General features: G+C 41.3%; 3 protein-coding genes and 1 long non-coding RNA gene across 7 annotated transcripts in view; 1 reads left to right on the top strand and 3 right to left on the bottom strand.

The window, feature by feature from the left end:
- Positions 1-4889: 4889 nt before the first annotated feature.
- LOC135548609 (uncharacterized) lies at positions 4890-7169 on the bottom strand. The gene is made up of 3 exons (XR_010456856.1): positions 6815-7169; positions 6484-6625; positions 4890-6234 (listed from the first exon to the last, which is right to left on the bottom strand). It is a non-coding gene; the product is annotated as an uncharacterized LOC135548609 (long non-coding RNA).
- Positions 7170-12290: 5121 nt separating this feature from the next.
- Positions 12291-16531, bottom strand: shpk (sedoheptulokinase). Of its 2 annotated transcripts, none has more exons than XM_064978378.1 (7): positions 16301-16531; positions 15985-16126; positions 15693-15876; positions 15314-15466; positions 13783-13958; positions 13299-13499; positions 12291-13160 (listed from the first exon to the last, which is right to left on the bottom strand). In XM_064978378.1, exons 1-7 carry the CDS (start codon positions 16433-16435, stop codon positions 12766-12768), a joined length of 1386 nt encoding a protein of 461 aa, XP_064834450.1. In that variant the 5' UTR covers positions 16436-16531; the 3' UTR covers positions 12291-12765. The 2 variants fall into 2 exon arrangements, with proteins under 2 accessions (XP_064834450.1, XP_064834451.1); XM_064978379.1 differs by having other exon boundaries at positions 15985-16059; positions 16301-16391.
- Positions 16532-16736: 205 nt separating this feature from the next.
- On the top strand, positions 16737-18466 carry LOC135548607 (ER membrane protein complex subunit 6-like). Of its 2 annotated transcripts, none has more exons than XM_064978377.1 (2): positions 16737-16932; positions 17086-18466. In XM_064978377.1, exons 1-2 carry the CDS (start codon positions 16903-16905, stop codon positions 17452-17454), a joined length of 399 nt encoding a protein of 132 aa, XP_064834449.1. In that variant the 5' UTR covers positions 16737-16902; the 3' UTR covers positions 17455-18466. The 2 variants fall into 2 exon arrangements, with proteins under 2 accessions (XP_064834449.1, XP_064834447.1); XM_064978375.1 differs by having other exon boundaries at positions 17083-18466.
- Positions 18467-18748: 282 nt separating this feature from the next.
- The window catches only part of LOC135548606 (P2X purinoceptor 5-like), a 32956-nt gene continuing 26418 nt past the window's right edge, over positions 18749-25286 (bottom strand). The window contains exons 8-13 of one of the 2 annotated variants that reach the window (XM_064978374.1): positions 22276-22409; positions 21986-22079; positions 21826-21891; positions 20018-20100; positions 19686-19898; positions 18749-19601 (exon numbers count right to left, since the gene is read on the bottom strand). In XM_064978374.1, the coding sequence (XP_064834446.1) occupies positions 19589-19601; positions 19686-19898; positions 20018-20100; positions 21826-21891; positions 21986-22079; positions 22276-22409 (603 nt within the window). In that variant the 3' untranslated portion in view covers positions 18749-19588. Of the gene's footprint in view, positions 19602-19651; positions 19899-20017; positions 20101-21825; positions 21892-21985; positions 22080-22275; positions 22410-25286 lie in introns of those variants that run through there. The other variant, XM_064978373.1, reaches the window with a different exon arrangement.

The following is a 25286-nucleotide window of genomic DNA, read 5'->3' as shown; positions in this document are numbered from 1 at the left end:
AGATGGTAAAGCGAAATTCATCACTCCAGATAATGCATTTCACTGCTCCAGAGTCCAATGGTGGCAAGCTTTACACCACTCCAGCCAACGCTTGGCATTGCGCATGGAGTTCTTAGGTTTGTGTGCGGCTGCTCGGCCATGGAAACCCATTTCATGAAGCTCTCGACAAACAGTTCTTGTGCTGACGTTTCTTCCAGAGGCAGTTTGGAACTTGGTAGTCAGTGGTGGAAAAAGTACCCAATTGTCAAACTTGAGTAAAAGTAAAGATGCCTTAAATAGAAAATGACTCAAGTAAAAGTGAGTCACCCAGTACAATCCTACTTAAGTACCAAAAGTACCAAAATTGCTCAAATATACTTAAGTATCAAAAGTAAAAGTATAAATAATTTAAAATTCCTTATATTAATCAAACTATATGGCCCCATTTTGTTGTTTTTTACATGTATCGAATAGCCAGGGGCACGCTCCAACACGCAGACATAATTGACAAATGAGGCAATTGTTTAGTGAGTCCGCCAGATCAGAGGCAGTAGGGATGACCAGGGATGTTTTCTTGATAAGTGTGTGAATTAGACCATTTTCCTGTCCTGCTAAGCATTTAAGTATTTATTTTTTTGTCTTCTTTTTTTTACACCTTTTTCTCCCCAATTTCGTGGTATCCAGTTGATAGTTAGTCTTGTCTCAATGCTGCAACTCACGTACGGACTCGGGAGAGGCAAAGGTCGAGAGCCATGCTTCCTCCAACCAACACAACCCAACCAAGCCGCACTGCTTCTTGATACAATGCCCACTTAACCTGGAAGCCAGCCGCACCAATGTATCGGAGGAAACACCATCCATCTGGCGACCGTGTCAATGTGCACTGCCCCCCGGCCCGCCACAGGAGTCGCTAGAGCGCAATAGGACAAGGACATCCCTGCCGGCCAAACCCTCCCCTAACCCGGACAATGCTGGTCCAATTGTGCGACGCCCCATGGGCCTTAGACCACTGCACCACTCGGGAGGCCAAACCAAACAATTTTGACACTGTACGCACTACAGCGCTCACCAGTTCCGTTCTGTGAGCTTGTGTGGCCTACCACTTCGGGGCTAAGCCGATGTTGATCCTAAACGTTTCCACTTCACAATATCAGCACTTACAGTTGACCGGGGCAGCTCTAGCAGGGCAGAAATTTGACAAACTGACTTTTGGAAAGGTGGCGTCCTATGACAGTACCAGATTGAAAGTCACTGATCTCTTCAGTAAGGCCATTCTACTGCCAATGTTTGTCTATGGAGATTGTATGGCTGAGTGCACGACAAACATGTTTTTTTGTTTTGTTTTCTTGAGTAAGGCAGCTCCAAAATGTTCAGTGTTCTGTCACTCATGTTCTGTCACTCACCCCTTGGGTGCTGCCATAGAGTTACCTTAGGAGGGCCCATACAAGAAGGCTCAAGATCATTGGCCACAGATGAAATTACGTCAAATCACGTTATATCTACAGTAGCTTTGATTGGACTGAAGCATGATTTGCGCCGCATTCAAAACAGCTGTTAACTCGGAACTGCAAAATCTGACTTTAGTGAGTTGAAGACAACTGGGAACTCGGGAAAAACGAGCTACGACTGGGAAAATAAGTTTTGAACTTTCATCCAACTCGGAATTGTATTATATCCAACTCGGAATTGGGAACATGGGCCTCTTTCTAGAGCTACGACCTGAAGATCACATCATGATTCAAATTTTTTTCCCCAGTTGCCATTGGACATAAACATTACACAAGTTTGAAGTCGCTAATTCAAGAATGAGTCGTTAGGAAGGAATCCGTGGCTAACTGCAAGTGTTGCAAAGCAATCACTAGCCTGCTACTCAGTGGAGAGGGTGTGTGGTCCAAGTCTGGGGTCTCATTTCCAAGCTTAAAAGGATAAGCATCCACATGCAACACCATGGGCCAGAAAATGTTGAATACATTGGCTATGCTGCCAATCCAGCCTGACTTTTGCGGTGCTCAAAACAACAGGAAACTCGGAAATGGGAAATCACAGACTTCAGTGAGTTTAAGACAGCTGGGAACTTGAGAAAGAAAATGAGCTCCGACTGGGAAAATACATTTTGAACGGTAATCCAACTTGGAGTTCCAAGTCGGGAACTCTGGCCTCTTTCTATAGATCACTGACGTCATAATTTGACCTTGTTTTGTTTTTTTTTCGAGTTCCCAGTTGTCTTGAAAGCACCAAAAATCCAGAGAACACCAGACTTTAATGACAAAGTTTGATGCCAAAGTTACACACAAAGGACCGCTGTGCCACCTTCCTGTTCAAGTGAGCACAGCACAACAAGGTGAGTCAAACATGTCTTGTATGCTGCTGCATAAGTTATGTAATATGTCAGGGAGATAGTATTACTTTCTTAGCTACAGTATACATAAGTATATGTTGTGTAGTAAGCTGTTAGTAGCCCATGTGCCTCACCCTTTTTGATCTATTTTCACCTACTGTTCTGACTTTGTGGTGCACATGTAGCCTATAATTTGTTTTTGAGAAATGTTATCATCGAATATTGTAAGAGCTTTCATGGTCTGCTTATATGCCCCCTTTTTCATCTTACGGTTCTGACCTGGTGTACAGGGAGAACACTAAGTACGGCCCATGTTCTGAATTCTGTCACTGTACATTTCAAAAGTGCTTCACAAATAGTTATATTGACTGCGTCCTTCCTCGCTCACTCAATGTTTTAATGGAAATTACGGATTGCCTCTTCTCCACTTGTTGTCCCCTTATGTCATAGTTTGTACATCTCAATAGTCAGTAGAAACACATTTGTTTAAACAAGTCACCCATATCAGCTGTTTTTGTAAAGGCAGTAAATGAGGCTGAATGAACTGTTTCGCTACCAGACAAGGTTCCGCTGATAGCCAGGTGTAGCAGTGGTATAGTGCAATTAATGTATTGTTTAGTGTTGTGCAGTGGCTTTGCTGGCATACATCCCACCTTTTTTTTTACCCCACCAAGATGTACATGCTAAAATTACCACTGCTTGGGAGAAGGTGCGCAAGAGCTGACACTGCAACCAGTCTGTCAACTCTCTGCAGGTGGCAAATAAATCCCCATAAATGAAGAATTAAGCACGCTACAGAGGCAAACAAAATGAAAAACCTACACCAAACTTAAAGGCAGGACGCAAACCAAAAGGTGGAGCAAAATGAAAACAGGGGAAATCAGATAAAGGATTGTTTTTCTAGAAATCAAATTGGGAGCGCCAACTAAAGGTGTTAACCCTCCACATCTCTTAAGACAAGTGGAGCACTGGGCCAGTCACTCTTAAATATCACATGGGCCAGCACAGGTGAAACACCTTCCGATTAATGAGATGGACAAACCAGCACAGGTGTAACACCTACTGACTAATGAGGTGACACCACATCCAACCTCAAAATATAAATGGAAAAACCAAAGTCTGTAACACCACTGCTGTGGAGGGACCGAGAATGCGTTATTACGGTCCATTGACAGTTGTTTTTTAATAGAAATCATATTGTTGGTTTATACTGTCTCATTTGTTTTCAGTGTTTTAGAAGTGTCATTGTACAAGGGAACTGTCATCTACAATTTTGATAGGTCCTTTGATGGTGTTGGAAGAATAAACAGATTCATTTTGAATTCATGAGCCACTGACGGGCTGTGTCTCTTTGTCCCTGAATAAAAAAGTGACAGAAGAGAAATGAAATACCTGCTGAAAAACCAAAGCAGAAGACAACGTAGACAAAGAGAAAGTGCAAGATATCACTTAGGATCATCTGCAAAGGAAAAAGAAGACGTAGTAAAAAAGAGAGTATCAAAGGAACTGTGGATTATACAGCTGGGTCACGACACCAATGTTGTCCCAATCATACATTTATTGTAAATACCCTGTGGCAATGAATCCTATAGCTTCTCTATAGGAGTGTGACCAGGACCTGTCCAGGACTGCTGATCTAGGATCAGGTCCCCCCCTGTCCATATCATTTTATTCAATATGATCTAAAAGGCAAGTGATCCTATATCAGCATTCTTACTCTTGAGAGTCTTTGTGAAAACAGGCCCTGGTATCCATTATACCTTCTTTATCATAACACTGTAGATGCCTGTGTCCGTATCCCCTGGAGAAGTAGCACAGGGTGACCCGGCTGAGAACCCCAGGTACTCCACCCTCCCACAGCAGTACAGCACAGAGGAGGACAGGAAGATTGTCTGCAGAAAACTACATACAAAGTCAACTTGAACTCAAGTTTTATCACTCACTCCAAAAAATAACCTGACACTTACAGTATGAAACAGTAATTTCCTAGCCACACATGCATATAGCTGCCAATAAACGTCCACGAGCAACATGGCATGGCTTAGGATGGCTTTCACACATACAGTATGTAAAATCACACATCACACACCCCTCCTGGGAATAAGTGACAGGCTTCTACTGCTGTAAACAGTTGACCCACTAGACTCAGGAATTACTGTCTGGTATGCTCCAGAGTAAAAGGTGGCTGGATATCAGAGAGTGAGAGAAATTGAGCTGAAGTGAAAATTGTTTCTATGGACAGCACTTTGGCAACACTGATTTGATCTCCTGCATGATGTTCGCCTGGATCCAAACTGAGTTGCTCAGTTTCAGCTAGAATAATGTATCTTATTGTGATCATGCAGAAAGACCTCACCGTTCCCTTCTTCCTCTTGTAGGCAGTTAAGAAAAACATCTGAGCAGCGAACTTGTCCCACTCCTCCAGTTCAGAGGCTCAATTTTGAGCATCGCATGGCGATTCTAAAATAAAATGGATACTATTACCCACTGGGCACACATTGGTTGAATCAACGTTGTTTCCGAGTCGTTTCAATTAAATTAAGTTGAACCAATGTGGAATAGACGTTGAATTGACATCTGTGTCCAGTGGGTAGAATCACACTTTGATGCAAGTAGGTCTTACTTTTGGTCTCTCTTTCTCTTGAAATGCATTTTCTTACAGTACACGTACCCCCGAGACACACCCACAGAGAGGTTGGAGCACAGGGTCAACCACCGCGCAGCACCCCTGGAGCAGATAAGGGTTGAGTGCCTTTCTCAAGGGCACAACGACAGGAGATGGCATTTAGAGCCCCATTTAAACCTGGTGCTAACATGTCCTTAATCTTGTACACATTCTGATTGTACCCACTTTTCTAGACAGGTTTAGACGATTAAAAGATGCATTGTGATCTGATCTTCCTGACCACCTCCGAATGTAGTCAGGCACATTGTGTGTAGACGGAGCTGAACAGTGAAACCATTTAAATAATCATTATCCAGCCCTCTTAAATCATTGACAGGAGGCACCATTTTCTCAGGCCATCAATATGTCTTTAAATAAATACATATTATTTTGAAAGAATATTTCTGAAATAATTTGCATACAGGGAGGGATCGGGAAATCTGGTCAAAATGCAGACACAGTGTAGATACATGTGAACAAGATCAGGACAACGGATGCATTGTAGCACCAAATGGGGCTAATGATTTGATCCTTATTATATTAACGCTGTAGACAATCTCCAGGGCAGAATTCTTCTCCTAGGAGTCACAGTGAGGCCAAATCATCCAGGGAGGAAGGGACAGGTCTGTACACCCACTCAGTGAATTTACGGGACACGTGTCTGGTCTCCCTCTCATGAAACTCATGATGCATCATGTTCTCAAACAACTAGAGGAAGAATACAACAATTGGCCAACACGTAATGGAAGGATGTAGCACATTATCATAAACACATATGGAGGAACAATGTATTTTCTTCTGATGTCTAACATGAACAAAATATTACATTAAAGATCAGATGGCTTCATTTGTAAACAACAAACTGTTGATCTGTTCTCCAGTAGGTCTACATAGAGTAGTGGGCCGAACAAATATACAACATTACTCCATATCAGACACGTTCCTTACCCTGATCTTGCCAAACTTGGCAGACAGTTTTATAGGCGTCAGGCCGTGGTTGTTGTCCAAGTCCTCCAGCCTCCAACTGGGGTGCAGGCGAGCAGCAGTGGTGAGGTGATGTAGTCGTACATGGAGGTGATGAAGTCCGTGTTCTCTGGTGTGTTATCAGTTGACACCACCACCAGGGCATGCAGCACCATGTTACCCAGGGAGTCCCTCTCTCTCACATCCACCCAATGGTAGGAGTTCTCCAGCAGGAAGTCATCTACCTCAGACTGGTTGGTGCAAACAGCCAGGGGCAGAATCAGCTCACCTGGAAACACATTTCCCTCACTTTAATGTATTTTCCATCACTCTACCCACCACAACAGTGACAATTGTATTTTCTGGATATGCAAACACACTTTCTGTAAGGTTTCACAAAACACATTCATACAATTCCCTAAGTCATAAACAAGGGAATTATTATTCTCTCAGAGGACTGACTGACAAGCAGGAAAGTCTGTTGCAAACCTATCAGAGGAGGGCACTGTTCAAGGCTCAGTGATACTGACACACTCACCAAACTACAGTAGAAGCTGAGTAGATCATAAGGCTGGAAAAATTTCCCACAGGCTTCGGCATGGACTTCTGCTCCTTCCTTGATCAATAGCTGAACAGAATAGGCACTCCTTCTCTCAATGGCAATATGAAGGGCTGTTTGCCTTGAATGATACAGAGAAAGAAAGGATAGACAGTCAGAAAATGCATGGCCTTAAACATAAACGAATATGACTGTATTTTTATATTACATTGGTTGAATGCTGTGTACATAAAACTGAGTTGTCAGAAGCATGGTGTAGAATAGATGAACAACATCAAGTAATGATAATTCTGGTTATATGAAAGTTCACCTTTGTAATAGCTGTCGGTGTATGCTACATTTATAAATGATTTGATGTCCCCCATCTTCTCTGAGATGTCAAAGAGAAATGTAATTGCGTTATTTCTGCCATCTCTCAGATTCAGTAGAGCCTTCAGCTGGGTGTTTTTACCATACGATTGATCTAGGAGAGCAGGAGGTGAAAGAATGGAGTATAAAAGAATACACAGACTAAAAATATTAACCATTTACGTTCATTTTTTTGTAATTTAGCAGGCGCTGTTATCCAGAGCGATTTACAGGAGCAATTAAAGTGCCTTACTCAGGGGCACTCCGGCAGATTGTTCACCTAGTCTGTCCAGGGATTCGAACCAGCGAACTTTCAGTTACTGGCCCAACACTCTTAACCACTAGGCTACCTGCGTTACATTACAGGGCCCTTATAACTGTGTAATCACAGTGTAACAAATATTGTAATAACTCATTCTTACATTGTACTTACAATGTACTTGGGTTAGGGATAGGGTTAAGGCTAAGGTTACAGCTATAAGTACAATTTATAACCATTCTAGGGATAGGGTTGAGGTTAGGGTTGAACTGGGATGTGGACATGAAGATAGGGTTAGGGTAATGGCTAGGGTTAAGGCTATAGTGTAGCCGGGGTGTGGACATGAAGCTGTAAAGTACTAATGTACAATGGTATCCTAAAATGCAAACATTATACAATACTACAGAATATAATACACAGTCTGCCTAACACTCAGTGTTGGAGAGCTTCTTCATGGACTGATGCAGGTACTGAACCAGACCCTCAAGCTTCATGACATTCCCAGTGGACACAGCCTCAAACAGCGCCCCCTCCTCGTTGTTCTCCTCCAAACCTTTTATTTTCCTACAAAGAAACATGTTAGACTTTAGTATTGTGAAAGCATTTATTTTTCAATTAGAAAACAAAATACACATGGTCTTGCCCAAAAGAGCTTTAAAACAAAAGGCCTTATTCTAATGATATCGTAAATGAGCTTCTGATTAATAAATCCTTCCCCCTGAGGAAGACAGGTGTGTCCTCTTAAACAGTGTTAAAACTGTTATTATTGTTACCACAATATGGCTATAAACACCAATTGTCCCCATTCAGCACAGTATGTGTTATTATGTTCAGTGAACGGCACGTCTCACTTGTCAAAGTTGAGATTGAATCTTATCTTTGGTATGGCCTTCTCCAGTTCCTCCTGTTAGTCTGAGTCCATGGTGGTCAGGCTTCTTCACCTGTCTGCTCTGTGCCCTCTCATCATTCTTCCTGTCAACTGTCTCCAGAGAGAAGGTAGTGTACTCTAGGTCCATTGCCTTGCTCATAATGACTCCTCACACCGATGGTCTGGAAGAGACGATACAATGATAGCACATCACATTCATGTAAATACAGTGTGTTCAGTATGTTATAAATCCCCTGAGAGGATTTAATAATCTCGTACATCTCCAAATTAAACTGACCAGAATGAATCATTACTATGGGGATTTAAATGATTTCTCCCTGTTACGTCCGTCGTTAGATGAATGAGACCAAAGCGCAGCGTGGAAAGTGTTCATGATTTTAAATACTGACAAAACAACACAATACAAAACCGAACTCAACGTTCTGCAGGGCTAGACAGCAACAATGCAAAAACAAGATTCCACAATCTAAGGTGGGAAAAAGGGCTGCCTAAGTATGATCCCCAATCAGAGACAACGAAAAACAGCTGCCTCTGATTGGGAACCATACTAGGCCAACAAAGAAATAGAAACATAGATTTGCCCACCCAAGTCACACCCTGACCTAACCAAATAGAGAATAAACAAGGCTCTCTAAGGTCAGGGCGTGACACTCCCAGGGAGGATGACGTGAACGACTTGTTTTGTTATTATTTCCCTCAACATGCCTTAAAAAAGAGGAAGGGGTAGACAATGATTCAGAGTGAAACTGTAAAGTTTTTCTCTGCCCACAATGAGGTGAACATCACATGTGGAAGATCAGAAAGAAGTCAAGACCATAATTCAACCACGTGTCCTTCCCCATTTATAACCCAGCACATCTACATCCATCTCATTCTCATCAAATATTTCAGGTTGATACCCTTGATTAAACCACATAATTTAGACAAATCTACATAACTGTGTTTTAGAGGCTACAGCATTCTGAAAACAAATCATATAATGCACAACATTAGTCACATTTGTTTTTTGAGCAACATATTGCTATTCTGCTGATACATTATTGTAAAACTAATGTGTCCCTCGTGTCCATTTGCATGGCACCACACTCGCTCAGCGTAAAACAGTGTGCATGTGAACAAAGACTCTTATCCACTCTATGAGATCATGTCTGTATGCATAATTGATGTGGCCATTTTGCTGTCACTTGATCTACTTTTCGGATCCTCATCTACTTGTCTCATAATGCTGCTGGACCCATTGGGGCTCAAGATGGCTTCCTCTCAGACAAAAAAAAATACAATTACCAACCCCTCCCTACTAATAAAAAGATATACAAAAACTACAGCTTCTACCAACTGCAGCTTGTCAACAATGACATCTCCCTCAGCACAATGTATATTATGTTTCTTACTTGACAACATTATTGTTTTTCTCATTCTAATAGACATCACATTAACCGCAGTATAGCTGAAACTCAGGCTAAGTAATCTAGTTGTTGTGCTTTTTAATCTGCTCTGATACAGTCTGTCTGTAACTGTGTACATTTGAATTGTCCTCCTGTGCAGACCTTGTTTAAAAACAACTAGACTTGTAGACAATGACATCATGATCATCATGGAAACAATACATTTTAGAATTGCAGTTTCAGACACGTGTAATTAATAATGCGCATGCAATGCCAAACAGTGAGAAATTGTGATTTGGTTATCTTCATGGTATCTACTGGTAGCCTACACAGTAGTTTCTCTCAGTGATCTCATGCACAACATGTTGACTGAAGTGAATGTTTACAGTTTTAAAAACTATCCTACATTTCAGTTAAAGCAATAGAAGAACTGAAAGCTTCTCACATAAACAAAACAAATGAAAGCCATCATCAACACCTACTTATGGTCCAATCATTCAAACAAGGACATGAAACCATCTGGGATCTAACATACAGATACAGTGCCTTGCGAAAGTATTCGGCCCCCTTGAACTTTGCGACCTTTTGCCACATTTCAGGCTTCAAACATAAAGATATAAAACTGTATTTTTTTGTGAAGAATCAACAACAAGTGGGACACAATCATGAAGTGGAACGACATTTATTGGATATTTCAAACTTTTTTAACAAATCATAAACTGAAAAATTGGGCGTGCATTGCTTGCTGTTTGGGGTTTTAGGCTGGGTTTCTGTACAGCACTTTGAGATATCAGCTGATGTACGAAGGGCTATATAAATAAATTTGATTTGTTTTGATAGTTGATAAGGTGTTGGACCAACATTGTTAGTAAATCCTCAAAGTTGAATGGCAAGGTAAAATTAGCTAATTCAGCATTTCACAATCTCTGCTTCAAAAGTTAATTTCAGTGTCCTGATTTGCCCCTTGTTGTACAACATTATGTTGCAAATGCTTAGCCAAAATATCGTCCCCTTCTCATTACTTCAAACATTTAGTAGCCTACAACATTTTGCACAACTGACCAGAGTTTTTCTAATGTCCCTATAAGACCTAATGGTACTGTCTAATTAGTTAAAGGCACTGGCATCTATCTTCTTGAATACTTTGTATACATCAAAACAATGTAATAACACAAAACTAGATGATTAATCTACACTGAACCAAAAAATATAAACGCAACATAAAAGTAAGTGTTTCATGAACTGAAATAAAAGATCCCAGAAATGTTCCATATGCACAAAAAGCTTATTTCTCTGTTTTACATCCCAGTTAGTGAGCATTTCTTCTTTGAAAAAATAATCCATCCACCTGTTAGGTGTTGCATATCAAGAAGCTGATTAAACAGTATGATCATTGCACAGATGCACCTTGTGCTGGGGACAATAAAAGGCCACTCTAAAATGTGCCACAAGTTTTGAGGGAGTGTGCAATTGACATGCTGACTGCAGGAATGTCCACCAGAACTGTTGCCAGAGAATTTAATGTTCATTTCTCTACCATAAGCGTCTCCATCTACTCTACGTCGTTTTAGAGAATTTGGCAGTACGTCCAACTGGTCTCACAACCGCAAACCATGTGTAACCACGCCAGCCCAGGACCTCCACATCCGGCTTCTTCACCTGCGCGATCATCTGAGACCAAAATTTCTGCACAAACTGTCAGAAACTTTCTCAGGGAAGCTTGTCTGTATGCTCGTTCTCCTCACCAGGGTCTTGACCTGACTGCAGTTCGGCATAGACTTCAGTGGGAAAACGCTCACCTTCAATGGCCACTGACACGCTGGAGAAGCGTGCCCTTCACGGATGAATCCTCGTTTCAACTGTACTGGACAGATGGCAGACAGCATGTATGGTGTCGTGTGGATGAGAGGTTTTCTGATGAGAACCTCATGATGGTGGTGGGGTTAGGGTGTGGGCAGGCATAAGCTATGGACAACAAACACAATTTCATTTTATTGATGGCAATTGTAATGCACAAAGACACCATGATGAGATCCTGAGATCCATTGTCATGCCATTCATCCACCGCCATCATATCATGTTTCAGCAAGATAATGCACAGTCCCGTGTCGCAAGGATCTGTACACAATTCCTGTAAGCTGAACTGGCCTGCATACTGTACGCACCAGACATGTCAACCATTGAGGATGCTCTGAATCAACGTGTACGACAGCGTATTCCAGTTGCCGCCAATATCCACCAACATGTTGTTAAATGTTGGTCATACCAGATACAGACTGGTTTTCTGATCCATGGCCCTACCTTTTTTTTAAGGTATCTATGACCAACAGCTGCATATCTGTATTCCCAGTCATGTGAAATCCACAGATTTCCATTGACTGATTTTCTTATATGAACTGTACCTCGGTAAAAACAAAAATGAAATTGCATGTTGCATTTATATTTTTGTTCAGTGTAATTATACAGGGGCGGCAGTGTAGCCTAGTGGTTAGGTCGTTGGACTAGAAACCGAAAGGTTGCAAGATCGAATCCCCGAGTTGACAAGGTACAAAATCTGTCATTCTGCCCCTCAACAAGGCAGTTAACCCACTGTTCCTAGCCCATCATTGAAAATAAGAATTTGTTCTTAACTGACTTGCCTAGTTAAATAAAGGTTAAAAAAATACATATTATCAGATGATTATTTTCTTACTTATTGTTTTGAATGTCTCATCACAGGGGGTTTACTTCTCCTTTCATATGACATAACATTCTGTTCTTCTTTCTTTCAGAACCACTTTGCAGAGCTTCCCGAGAGTCTGCCTTTTCTCAGATCTACCAACATGCGTTGTTGTTGATGAGTCTGTCCCTGTGACTAATATTGTGGTCAGAAAACCTCTGCTGATAAGAATAGACTGATATATAGTTAGAGGCATCAACATGATTTAGGATTTATTTACATGCCATTATAACATAACAATTGAATCATTACAACAGTTATTATCAATACTAATATCTTCCATAAGTAATTATTACTATTAACACTGATATGTAAGCTAGCAGTAGCAGAACAATGTTTTAGTTGAAATTTCAAGTGCACTAATGCAAACATTAATAAAGTACTTTTTTTTACTGTAGATAACTATACATTACCAATTACCACTTACTATAGGCCTAATTGAACTTTTAGTTCACACTATAAATGTGAGACATCATCTTGATTGGAGATTGCACTATGAATTTCCAATTGTATTCATTAATAAACATGTCTGAGGATATCACGTGAATGTAAAATAAGCATGATGTTTATTGTAATAGTCTCTGTTAGCCATTCAGAAAAAATACAATTCAAGTATTCAAATATGCAAGCAAACAAATAGTCCCTCTGTGTGAATCATAACTCACATTCTGTCATGAAAGACTATCGCCACACCCACAGCTGAGTCCACATCCTGTCCATATTCCACAGGCAGAGGAAACGCCCTTTCTGCTTCCTGTCTGAGTACTGCGTTACGGGATAAGGCACTCCCACTGCCCTTGATCCTTTGCACTCCGGCCTCCAGCAGGAAGACCGGGTGCATCATGGAGGTGATATTGTCCAGAACACCGCGGCACACCGCTCTGGTCATGTGGCCCAGGGAGAGGTTGGAAGGGTGTATGTTGGACACCTGGCCCAGGCTGAGCGGGTCATGTCTTTCCCCCAGGATGGTAGGACTAACCCTCAGGTCACTACTGTCCACTCCAAGGGCACATCTGATCAGCTTCTCATACAAGCTGGAGTCGCTCACTTCCACCTCTATTAGGTAAAAAGATGAAATAGGTGTAATGACTAAGTAGCTCTCATGGACTTAACATGCCTTCTGCAAGTGACCCAAACGTACAGGGTTTGTGACTAAGTCAATGACAGTAGGTTAAAGTTTATGGATTACTTTACCTAGCTCGTTCATCCAGCCACTCAGCATGCCTACAAGAGTGGCCATCACGTTCCCTCCGTTGAGTGATGCGGCCACCGCCAAGTAGGAGCCATCAAAGTAAGGGAAGTAGGAGATGGAAGAGGTGGGATCAGGGATATTTGGCGGAGTGAAGTCAAGTGGCATGGCATAGGTCAGCTGGGCTGAGGTGCTTATATTGAGAACTGCAAAGAGGCACAGAAACGGTTACCTTATTATAATCAATGATAAAGTTTAATTTCAAAAGCAAAAGCTTAATCAATCCCTAGTTCCTATCATTAGCATTTAGGCACTCCAGTAGATCTGAAAGATGAATAGCTGTAAGCACAGAATTCTGAATTTCCCACCTAGCCTATTGGAAAGTTTAAAATCGAGCTGTTAACATATATAGCTTACACCTATTCAATCCTCATTCAGCAATAATATTGACATTCAAAGGTCAAACTGCCCCTCTTCACCAAACTTCACCTGCTTCTGTCCTGTCAGTCATGCTGGAGTAGACAGAACACTGGAAGTCCCCCAGGGCTGCCCCTACAGGTGTGCTGGCAGGGACGCCATGCCACTCACAGCACGTCTGACCAGCCATGCAGCCAGACGGCACACACTCAGGGAGCAGGTGCACAGGAAAGCCAGCATCCTTCAGACTAGAGCATGCACACACACACACACACACACATGCACGCACACAGACACGCGCACACACACACACACACACACACACACATGCACGCACACAGACACGCGCACACACACACACACACACACACACACACACACACACACACACACACACAAAGATACAGGTAACTGACAAAATAAAGGAAACACTTGAGTTGTGGTTATTGAGTTGATTAAAGTCCCTATGCAGACGTTTTTATCTCAATATCAAATAATTTCTAGGTAACAATAAATAATTTCCTGTGATTGTTTTCGATCAAAATGGTCAAAAAGAAACAAAAAATTGCTTTTTAGCAAGAGCAATTTCTCAAGCAAGAATTTTGCTAGGACTGTCTGGGAGTGGTCTGAGTGGGGAGGGGAAACTGAAAACTAGCTGCTATTGGCAGAGAGGTTTAGAACAGTCTTTCTTTTTGTTCTATTGACTAATTTATTGCATGGTGATATCACCAGGCAGGCCAAAACTCCATCCCACCACAGGCTGTCTTTTAAAACTGCTCTTACACTAAAAGGGCATTATCATAATTTTCACAATTTCACAGTATTCTTCCAACACCATAGTGTGGAAGTATATACAAAACACAGAAAAATCTAGGGTTTTGATTGCACTGGGCCTTTAAGCAATTAACATCCCATCATGGCGCAGTGGTCTAAGGCCCTCCATCTCAGTGTTCGAGGCGTCGCTACAGACCCAGGTTCGATTCCAGGCTGTATCACAACCGGACGTGGTTGGGAGTCCCATAGGGCGGCGCACAATTGGCCCAGCGTTGGCCCGGGTAGGCGGTTATTGTAAAAAAGAATTTGTTCTTAACTGACTTGCCTAGTTAAATAAAATGCTGGTCAGGCCATTATTTTTGCTACTATGGCTATGACCCCATACAATGACAATGCCCCCATCCACAGGGCATGAGTGATCACTGAATGGTTTGATGAACATGAAAACGATGTAAACCCAATTGAACATTTATGGGAGATTCTGGAGCGGCACCTAAGACAGGGATTTCCACCACCATCAACAAAACAGCAAATTATGGATTTGTCGTAGAAGAATGGTGTCCTCTCCAATAGAGTTCCAGACACTTAGAATCTATGCCAAGGTGCATTGAAGCTGTTCTGGGTCGTGGTGGCCCAATGCCGTATTAAGACACTTTATGCTTGTGTTTCCTCTATTTTGGCAGTTACCTGTACATGTTATCTAACACACAACACAACACATGCATTCATATTATGTTCAGTATGTAGTATGTTAGTAATAATATATTTTGAACTAAAAAAGCAAACAATTGGTGCTAGAAGAGGAAGAAGGCCAGGATATTGTGTTCACATGTCTATGTTCCACTGGTTGGTGGCAGTGTTGAAGTAGCCCCAGCTGGCTGCATTCTGGACAGTCATGACACAGCTCTCCAAGCCACACAGCATGGACACCACATAGTCATGGATGGTTCCTGCCACCATGAAGTCAGACAGGAACCCCGGCCTGCATTCAAACACACAGTGAAAAGAATAATGACAAGCTTTCTGAATCTATTAGTCTATAGAATAAACTCCTGGTAAGTGCACACAGGATAAGTGTAAACTGGGTGTAATAGACATACACTTATCCTACATGTGTACTTATCAGGAGTCGACTGGCTGTATATGAAGTAAACCTATTCCTCAAAATCAGCCAAGTCATGTAGACATAATATTATAGGCCTATGTACCTGTATTTCATGTACCAGAAGATAGTGGCACAACCAAAGCCTGTGGCTATGCTGAGATGTGAGTCTGGGTTTGGAAGAGTAGACAGGAAATCACTGTTGCAGCGCCCATCTTGCCAGGTGATTAGATGACTGGTGTCTCTAGGGCTGAAGAGGTGGCAGCTGTCTCCACCTGACCAATTACAGCCTGAGGGTAGACAGTGATGGTACAGGACTTGTTTGAATAAAGTGTTGTGATTTCTACATAAAAAAATGTATACCACATAATAGTGGGTGACACACTTTATGGTTTTACCTGTTTGTGCTTTCCAGAATACAACCCCATGCATTTGTCCAGACACCCCAATTCTACTGACATTCTGGAGCTTGTCTATGGGCAGAGAGGCAATGCACTCATTCAGAGTCGTTATGATTTGTACAGAGTCCTGCACTTTGGCCTGCAAAGGAAAACCAATAATATAATATATAGTTAAGAAGAGGTCTATAAATCAACAGGATTACGACCAATTTGAGATAAAATGCACACTGGCTTAAAAGGCTGTACATTTGAAAGAGTGAAAGCTCATTATGTGCGGTGATTCAGAGAGAGGTGCCTGTCACCTGTCACATACATGCGTTTCGTCGCTGACGATATATGCCTTAGTTGGCAAAGAAAAGCTATCCGTTACTGTTTTGGAGTTAATATCAAGTAACACGACCTTGATTGAAGTAGTTCCTATGTCTATGCCGAGTACATATTTCGCCATGGTTGCTTCCCGGATAGCATTAGGCTCCTTAGCCAATTAATAACTACGTTTTATCCTGAGCGCAGTGTTTATAAACAGTGCTCTACTATTTTGATCTCAGGCAGTCACCGTAGAGACCAAAGTTCATTACAAAGGTCATAGGTCATAACAAATACATCTTAAAAATATCACAAAATGTGAAGGTAATTTAATAAAATAAAATATTTGGGTAATTAAAAGTAGATAACTGAACACATTCATCCACTGACTTCATAAAAAGCGAGCAGTTGATACAAAAACAAATGTCCCAGAATGCATTCAACAAGAAAATGGCCGATTCAGAATGACGGGTCGCATCTGCTGTGCTAGCTTGGTTGAATTTGCTTTATTTCTGTAATTACATTCCAGCAGCGAAGCCGTTAGTAAATACATTCTATAGGAATATTACGTGTCACAAACGATGTCCATTTGATGTGTTTGTGAAGTAAATGAAGCACTGTATATTATTTTTTCATTCGGTGAGTTACCAGCTAGCTACAGTCCAGATGTCAATTTAGCTAGCACTTTCGTTAGTAACAAAATAGGCTAGATTGATAAATGATTCACAATTTGTTCAAGATCATGAAATTATTAGGCAACATGTAATCAATAATGCATTTTTTTTGCAGCAGCTTTTATCGTTGGCAATCAAATCAAGTGCAGACATGTCCTCAGTCATCGTAGCAAAACGAGAGGGACCACAGTTCATCAGCGAGGTCGCTGTGAGGGGCAACGCCGCCATGCTGGACTACTGTCGGACGTCTGTGTCGGCTCTGTCCGGGGCAACAGCGGGCATCCTTGGGCTCACAGGACTCTACGGATTTATCTTCTATTTCCTCGCCTCGTTTCTACTCTCCCTTCTTCTAATCCTCAAGGCCAGTCGCAGGTGGAACAAGTGCTTCAAGTCTCGGAGGATGCTCTTCACAGGAGGGCTCGTTGGAGGTCTTTTTACCTACGTCCTGTTCTGGACCTTCCTCTACGGAATGGTGCATGTGTACTAATATAGTTGACCAGAATTATTTTGGTTTTAACCCTAATGTCAGAGAAATGAATATTAACTGCCCCACACACTGTTTGTAGATATAGGTGATTGATGAAACATGTTAGATTAACTGTTTATACAGCTATGTGAAGTACACTATATGTGCAAAAGTATGTGGACACCCCTTCAAATTAGTGTATTTGGCAATTTCAGCCACACCCGTTGCTGACAGGTATACAACTGAGCACACAGCCATGGAATCTCCATAGACAAACATTACCAGTAGAATAGCCTTACTGAAGAGCTCTGTCACTTTAAATGTAGCTCTTGTCATAGGATGCCTCCTTTCCAACAAGTCAGTTTGTCAAATTTCTGCCCTACTAGCGCTGCCCCGGTCAACTGTAAGTGCTGTTTTTGTGAAGTGGAAACGTCTAGGAGCAACAACCGCTCAGCTGTGAAGTGGTAGGCCACACACGCTCACAGAACGGGACCGTCGAGTGCTGTAACATAGTCTGGGGTGTTTTTGGCGGGTTCGGGCCCCTTAGTTCCAGTGAAGGGAAATCTTAACGATTCTGTGCTTTGAACTTTGTGGCAACAGTTTGAGAAAGGCCCTTTCCTGTTTCAGCTTGACAATGCACGGTCCAAACAGAAATGGTTTGTTGAGATTGGTGGGGATTGAATTTGACTGCCCTGCACAGAGCCCTGACCTCAACCAATTCATCCCAAAGGTGTTTGATTTGGAATGCCGACTGCGAGTCAGATCTAATCACCCGACTTCGGTGCCTGACCTTACTTGCTCTTGTGGCTGAATGGAAGCAGGTCCCCGCAGAAATGTTCCAACGTCTAGTGGAAAGCCTTCCCAGAAGAGTGGAGGCTGTTATAGAAGCAAAGAGGGGGACCAACTCCATATTAATGCCCATGTTTTTGAAATGAGATGTTGGACGAGCAAGTGTCCACATAAGTTTAGTCATGTAGTGTATAAGTCAGCAACTCTATTTGTATACTAATAAATATTTCTCTCGTGCACTGAACTGCTGCAGTATGTTATTGTTTCTCTGCTCTATTGCATCTATAGGTTAACTGAATTTTCCAAGTTCTCATCTAGCAGTTTACATGTTTTATAATAAGCATATCTAGGCTATAAACATAGTGATAAGTAGTAGGCTACAGGGTGATGGGCCTGATACTAAATATTTGTATGGCTATTGCCCATAAAAATGCATTACCAATACAAAAATGTTTTGAATATCAAGCCAATACATTACAAACCACTCCTTTAGTCACAGGACATTTATATTTTATTTGACCTTTATTTTAACAGGGAAGACATTTTGAAATCTAGGTCTCTTTTTCAAATGCGCCCTGTATAGTACAACATAGATATGCACTAATATATATATTTTTAAATACAAAAACACAGTCATGGGAAGCACAAGAAAAACATCACAAATCACTCAGAAAAACAGTTACATTCCTTCACAAATAAGTCCCCAGTCAATACATGATGGAAATTACAAGTAATCACATTAAATGCAAAGTATTTATGATAGACAACCTCACACCCAGTGTATTTTTCCAATGGCGTGAGAAAGCAATTGTAGGCCTAATCTCACGATATGTGGAATTCCATAATATGACTCCCAAGGATTTAATTATACTACAAGCTGTCTCTTTAGGTGTGAAGAAACACCACAGCCAGCATAAGCTAGTTCAGTCCTCTACCATGGTATGATTGCATGGCCTAATTGACACCAGATGCATTATGCTTCCATCTTAAACAAACATAATACCACAGAAATGCAATAGTGCTTTTTCTCTTTGATAAATATCTCGCTACGTAGAGCGTCTGCATTGTCATTGCGCCAGTAAAGTGTAAGGAGAGGGGAGCATTGCCATTTCTCTTTGCTAGCCTATCAGTCGCCATCATTTCCAATCAGCACACACATCACTCTTGAGACATTGGAAAACCAAAGCCAAGTGTCAGCATCAGCAACCTCCGCTGATAGAGAAGAAGGAGGGTGGGCATCTGGATCACCACCTCACCCACCCTCGTTTCCCTTTCCACCTGCTAGAGGACCCAGTCCAGCCGTCTTGACGATAGCAGCACCTCTTTCTTTGTCTCACGTCTTCCTTGAAAAACAAGTCTTCTGACCTCAATCGGCCAACCTGTGTTAATAAAGGGTAAATAAAAATGTGTCTCACTCTGAATTAATTGGTTAGTGTCGTGGTCGTGGAGGGTGAGTATTATACCGTTGCCCCACATTTCGCGGAGAGAGAATATGAACCTCCTTTTTCTCCCCAGTTTTAAGGTCCTGTTTCTCTGTGTCCTGAATGGTGGGCTCTGGTTTCTCCTCTTTTTTCGTAGAGAGCTCATGTTGTTCCCCAGCATGTGTCTTGTGTTTTCTTGTGTCTCGGTTCACCACTGTCTTCGCACTCTCTTTGTGCTTCTTAATCCGTTCTTTCCTGTTAAAGGGATGTTTTACAGAGCAAGCAATCCCAGACTTCAAATACATACTTTAATTGATTAAACTACAAAGTGTAAATTCTGTATTTAATAGTAATACCATGTCATGGTGTCTTACTTGAGAATCTCAAATTTCCTGTCTCGGAAGTAGGAACTCGTGCTCATCATGTAGATGAATATCATATCGCACACAAATTTTCCCTGAAACGAAAAACAAACAAAGCCCAGGTTTAGGTCAAGACATACAATAGATCACAGTAATCAGTATGATATAAATAAAAATACATAAAAAACACAAGGCTTGAGGTAACTTCTTAGGCTATAGCAAAAACAAAAAAACACCAAGTGTCCTGTGAATGTACACAGCAGACTTCAAAGAGCTGTCATCTCTGATAAATAATATGACTAAAATAGGGCACTAAAGTCTTATACAAGGGGGCAGAGGGTTTCTGAATCCCAAATTAACTCCTATAGACCCAAGGTACTCCTGTAGGTCTGACAGAATTTGATAGGCAAAAGAAAATGTAGTCATCTTGCCAGTGTCGGGGAAGCTACTCTGAAAGTATATTTTAACAACATAATAAACTACCAATTACTTCACACTGGATGAAGTTAAGATACAATAAAGCTACTTAAGAAATACATCCCTTAATAAAGCCCTTAAGATAAATATAGTTTACTTAACTAAGTTAATTTTTAAAAGTAGTTCACTTCATCCAAACTACTTGGTGAAAAATGTTCATATAAATCTTACATTTCATAGACCACAAATTGCAAGAACAGATCACTTTGTTAACATGTGTTATTTAGCCTATTAAACAAAAAAACATGTCTCAAGTGAGAATTAGGCAGGACTAATGCCAAAAACGAGAGGAAATGATTCCCTACTTCGCCCATTTTTTGGTGTGTCGTTCCAATAACAAAAGTAATTAACTACTGAAAACACTACTTAGATTTGAATTTAGTCAGAGAGGAAAAGGCGAAGCGATTGGTTTTACTCGGCCCAAAATCTGTCAACATTTTTTTTATGGAAGTCAGTGTCGAATTTGGTCAACAAAAAAATGTATTGCTGATTTGTTACGTGGGGCTCATTTGATTGAATATACGTTTCGTAATGGTTAGGTTGTTACGAATGCACTAATATAAGTGAAGGCAGGCACATGGCATTTCGGCAACTTTGATAAAACGACTATATCGGAGTTGTGCCTGTTATAGAAATAGAGGACACATCATGGATATAACCCATTTCAGCATGGACATTGCTATTGAGGCCTTCCACCATTTTAAAGTAGACAACTGGGTGGCGATTGCTATGAGTTGGGAGCGAGCAGCCAATGAAGAAGAAAATTGACTACTTTAAAATGGAGCTTCAATGGCGCTGCCCATGCTGTCACGCTATAATTGCACAGATACAAAGATGAGTCCTCTATCTAGCTCTATGGCCTGTTGTTCACACATATCTGCCCTCTCATCGGCTAGAATGGTCCCACCTGATCTCTCATCCTCCTGCATAACTTTCATCTTTGAGGAGTATTCTATTGTTAGAGCGGTCACCGAATATCTTGTCAATATAATAGACAATCTTTGATTTAGTTCAACGACCACCAAGGTACTGCCAAATGTAGTTAAATTACTAGTTGATTTACACGTAGGTCATTACTCCCCAACACTGCATATTGCTTAGGCCTACCCAATTGTTTCAGATCTACAGGAGTGCCTAAGCAAGGGGATATGAGCTAGAGATCGATTTGGAATTAAGAAGATTACTCTTTCATTGAACAATGACAGGGGATCGCTCTCTTGTGGTGATATATCAAAATAATTTGATAACATCCAATCTGGCCATGCTACATGACATGACATATTTTGGGGGACCAGTATGTCTATTGGAAACAAATGAATACACAAATCTATTAAAATACTTACCATGCCCATAATAGCGAACCCAGTCCCAATAGCTATTACTGTGGGAATGATGTTGAATTTTCCAGCCTGAAAGACACAATAAAGAACATTTGATCTGACAGACTGTAGTATGAATACTATCAACACATTCAAGTATGTGTAGCAAGAATCACTCTCATACCCGTCCATTCACCATGATATCAAAGCGAATCCCATAGACTTTATATAAAGTCCGGAAGCTCTCTCCAGCTTCATCTTTGTAATACCGGGCATATCTGGAAAACAAACAAATCAGCTGTTTGGAACAGAAATGTCAACAACTGCCTGGTAGAGATAGATCTGAGATTAAATGCAGTAGTTGGAGAGAGCTCAAGCCTTATTAGTTGAAGCTAATACCTTTTCAGAATGAGGGCATGGATTATTATATCTGCTTGAAGTACAATCTGCTTATTAATGCATGTCAAGATGTACCTGAAGTTGTAGCCTGACGTGACAGTGCTGTTTAAGTTGATATCCAAACGAGTAAAGCTGTACTTTGGGTTACACTGTGAGTAGTCCTTATCCAAATCACAGTTCCACTCAATCAGAATTCCAACTGACCCACCCTGAGAGAAAGAGAGAGGGTTAGAGATAGAGAGACAGAGAGAGAGAGAGAGAGAAAGAGAGAGAGATAAGCGTTGCTCTAAATATGGAGGATGACTCTATTGCAGCGCTATTCAAGATGTACTTTCTTGTTTCAAATATTTTTTATTAAACACACACAAGCATGGTGTATAGGTATACAAGACAGGTATACAATTCTTATCTAAACATAAAAGAGCATACAGGAACAACAAGACCCAGAGTTCTGGGTGCAAAACAAATATTACAAAACACGACATACAAAACAAGGACATATAGAAAGAAAGAGGGTAGCTGCCCCCAGACCTCCAGACCCTCTCGTTTGGTACAATGTCACCCAATCTCAGGGAGAAGGTGAGTGGACTGTGGTACGAGATTATAATATCATGATACCTCACATTACAGGTATAGGGGAGTAGTCTAGCATCCAACAAAAAGTAGTCAATTCGGGTGTAAACATTGTGAACATGAGAGTAAAAGGAGTATTCCCTACCCGTAGGGTAAGCGATCCTCCATATATCAAATAAGTTAGAATTTTTTATGTAGGTATTCAAGAATTCACTTGAATAGGAGGTAGGGGTTTGCCGGGTAGAGGATCTATCCAAATATTGGTCTAGCACACAGTTAAGGCCCCCTCCAATGACCAGGTTAATACGGGAGATATCTGGAATCAGCGCAAGGACTCTTTTGAAAAAAGAGGGGTTATCAATGTTTGGCCCATAGATATTTAGTAGAGTTACTGAGATAGAGTGGATTTCTCCTATTACGATCACATACCGACCCACTTTATCCCCAATAGTGGTTTTATGTAGAAAGGGAATTCCTTTCCGTACCAGAATCGCTGTGCCTCTCATTTTGGCAGAGAAGTTAGAGTGATACACTTGCCCCACCCACCTACACTTAAGTCTGCAATGAGAGTTATTTTTCAGATGGGTTTCTTGCAAAAATATAATATCAGACGAGAGTGCTTTCAAGTGGGCTAGGACCTTGCCTCTCTTAATTGGTTTGTTTAAACCCTTGACATTCCAGGAAGTGAATGTAAGCCCCACCCTCCTCTCGTTTGTAGTTCCTATGGTGGCCTGCATAACATGTAACGTGATAAAAAGGTAAGAAAGTGCACCAAACCACCCCAGTCAGCATATGTAGCACCTACACCCGAGCAGTATCCAACCCACCCCTCCCCCTTAAAGCACCTTTACTTCCCACCCTGTACCCCTAATTTCCCCAACACTTACACACCCCCCCCCCATCAACCCACATTTAACACGCATGCACAAATAGGAGAGAAAAAAAAGGGAAAAAAATAAAAATAAACACATTGTCTGGATGCCAAAGAAGTACAGCGTGACCTCGAACAAGAGGTAAAACAAAAATAAAATCCCAACTATACGTTCACCTCTCACTATCCTAGAACTTCTACTAACATATGAACTGAGGAGGCTCCCGCGAATAAAGTGTTCAGTTAGCATCTAATAAACCTAAACAGAATAAGTTGCAACTTAAACATATTGCGCATTTAAGCGTCATCCTGGGTCAATCCCAGAGATAAGCAAGATATAGCCTCAAGATTATATTGCTAAGCCCTGCCGGTCAAAAAATAAACCACAGTCAACCAACACCTTTACATACTGTGGGTCAGGAGATCGGAACAAGGATTTGCTAAATTAAACGTTCCCCCCCAATATATATATATTTTTTTAAATATATATATACATACATACAGTGCCTTGCGAAAGTATTCGGCCCCCTTGAACTTTGCGACCTTTTGCCACATTTCAGGCTTCAAACATAAAGATATAAAACTGTATTTTTTTGTGAAGAATCAACAACAAGTTGGACACAATCATGAAGTGGAACAACATTTATTGGATATTTCAAACTTTTTTAACAAATCAAAAACTGAAAAATTGGGCGTGCAAAATTACTTTACTTTCAGTGCAGCAAACTCTCTCCAGAAGTTCAGTGAGGATCTCTGAATGAGCCAATGTTGACCTAAATGACTAATGATGATAAATACAATCCACCTGTGTGTAATCAAGTCTCCGTATAAATGCACCTGCACTGTGATAGTCTCAGAGGTCCGTTAAAAGCGCAGAGAGCATCATGAAGAACAAGGAACACACCAGGCAGGTCCGAGATACTGTTGTGAAGAAGTTTAAAGCCGGATTTGGATACAAAAAGATTTCCCAAGCTTTAAACATCCCAAGGAGCACTGTACAAGCGATAATATTGAAATGGAAGGAGTATCGAACCACTGCAAATCTACCAAGACCTGGCCATCCCTCTAAACTTTCAGCTCATACAAGGAGAAGACTGATCAGAGATGCAGCCAAGAGGCCCATGATCACTCTGGATGAACTGCAGAGATCTACAGCTGAGGTGGGAGACTCTGTCCATAGGACAACAATCAGTCGTATATTGCACAAATCTGGCCTTTATGGAAGAGTGGCAAGAAGAAAGCCATTTCTTAAAGATATCCATAAAAAGTGTTGTTTAAAGTTTGCCACAAGCCACCTGGGAGACACACCAAACATGTGGAAGAAGGTGCTCTGGTCAGATGAAACCAAAATTGAACTTTTTGGCAACAATGCAAAACGTTATGTTGGGCGTAAAAGCAACCCAGCTCATCACCCTGACCACACCATCCCCACTGTCAAACATGGTGGTGGTAGCATCATGGTTTGGGCCTGCTTTTCTTCAGCAGGGACAGGGAAGATGGTTAAAATTGATGGGAAGATGGATGGAGCAAAATACAGGACCATTCTGGAAGAAAATCTGATGGAGTCTGCAAAAGACCTGAGACTGGGACGGAGAGTTGTCTTCCAACAAGACAATGATCCAAAACATAAAGCAAAATCTAC

This window comes from Oncorhynchus masou, chromosome 11, assembly GCF_036934945.1.
Source record: "Oncorhynchus masou masou isolate Uvic2021 chromosome 11, UVic_Omas_1.1, whole genome shotgun sequence".
NCBI lineage: Eukaryota > Metazoa > Chordata > Actinopteri > Salmoniformes > Salmonidae > Oncorhynchus > Oncorhynchus masou.
The sequence above is the reverse complement of the archived record's forward strand: the minus strand, read 5'-3'. Positions and strand labels throughout refer to the sequence as shown.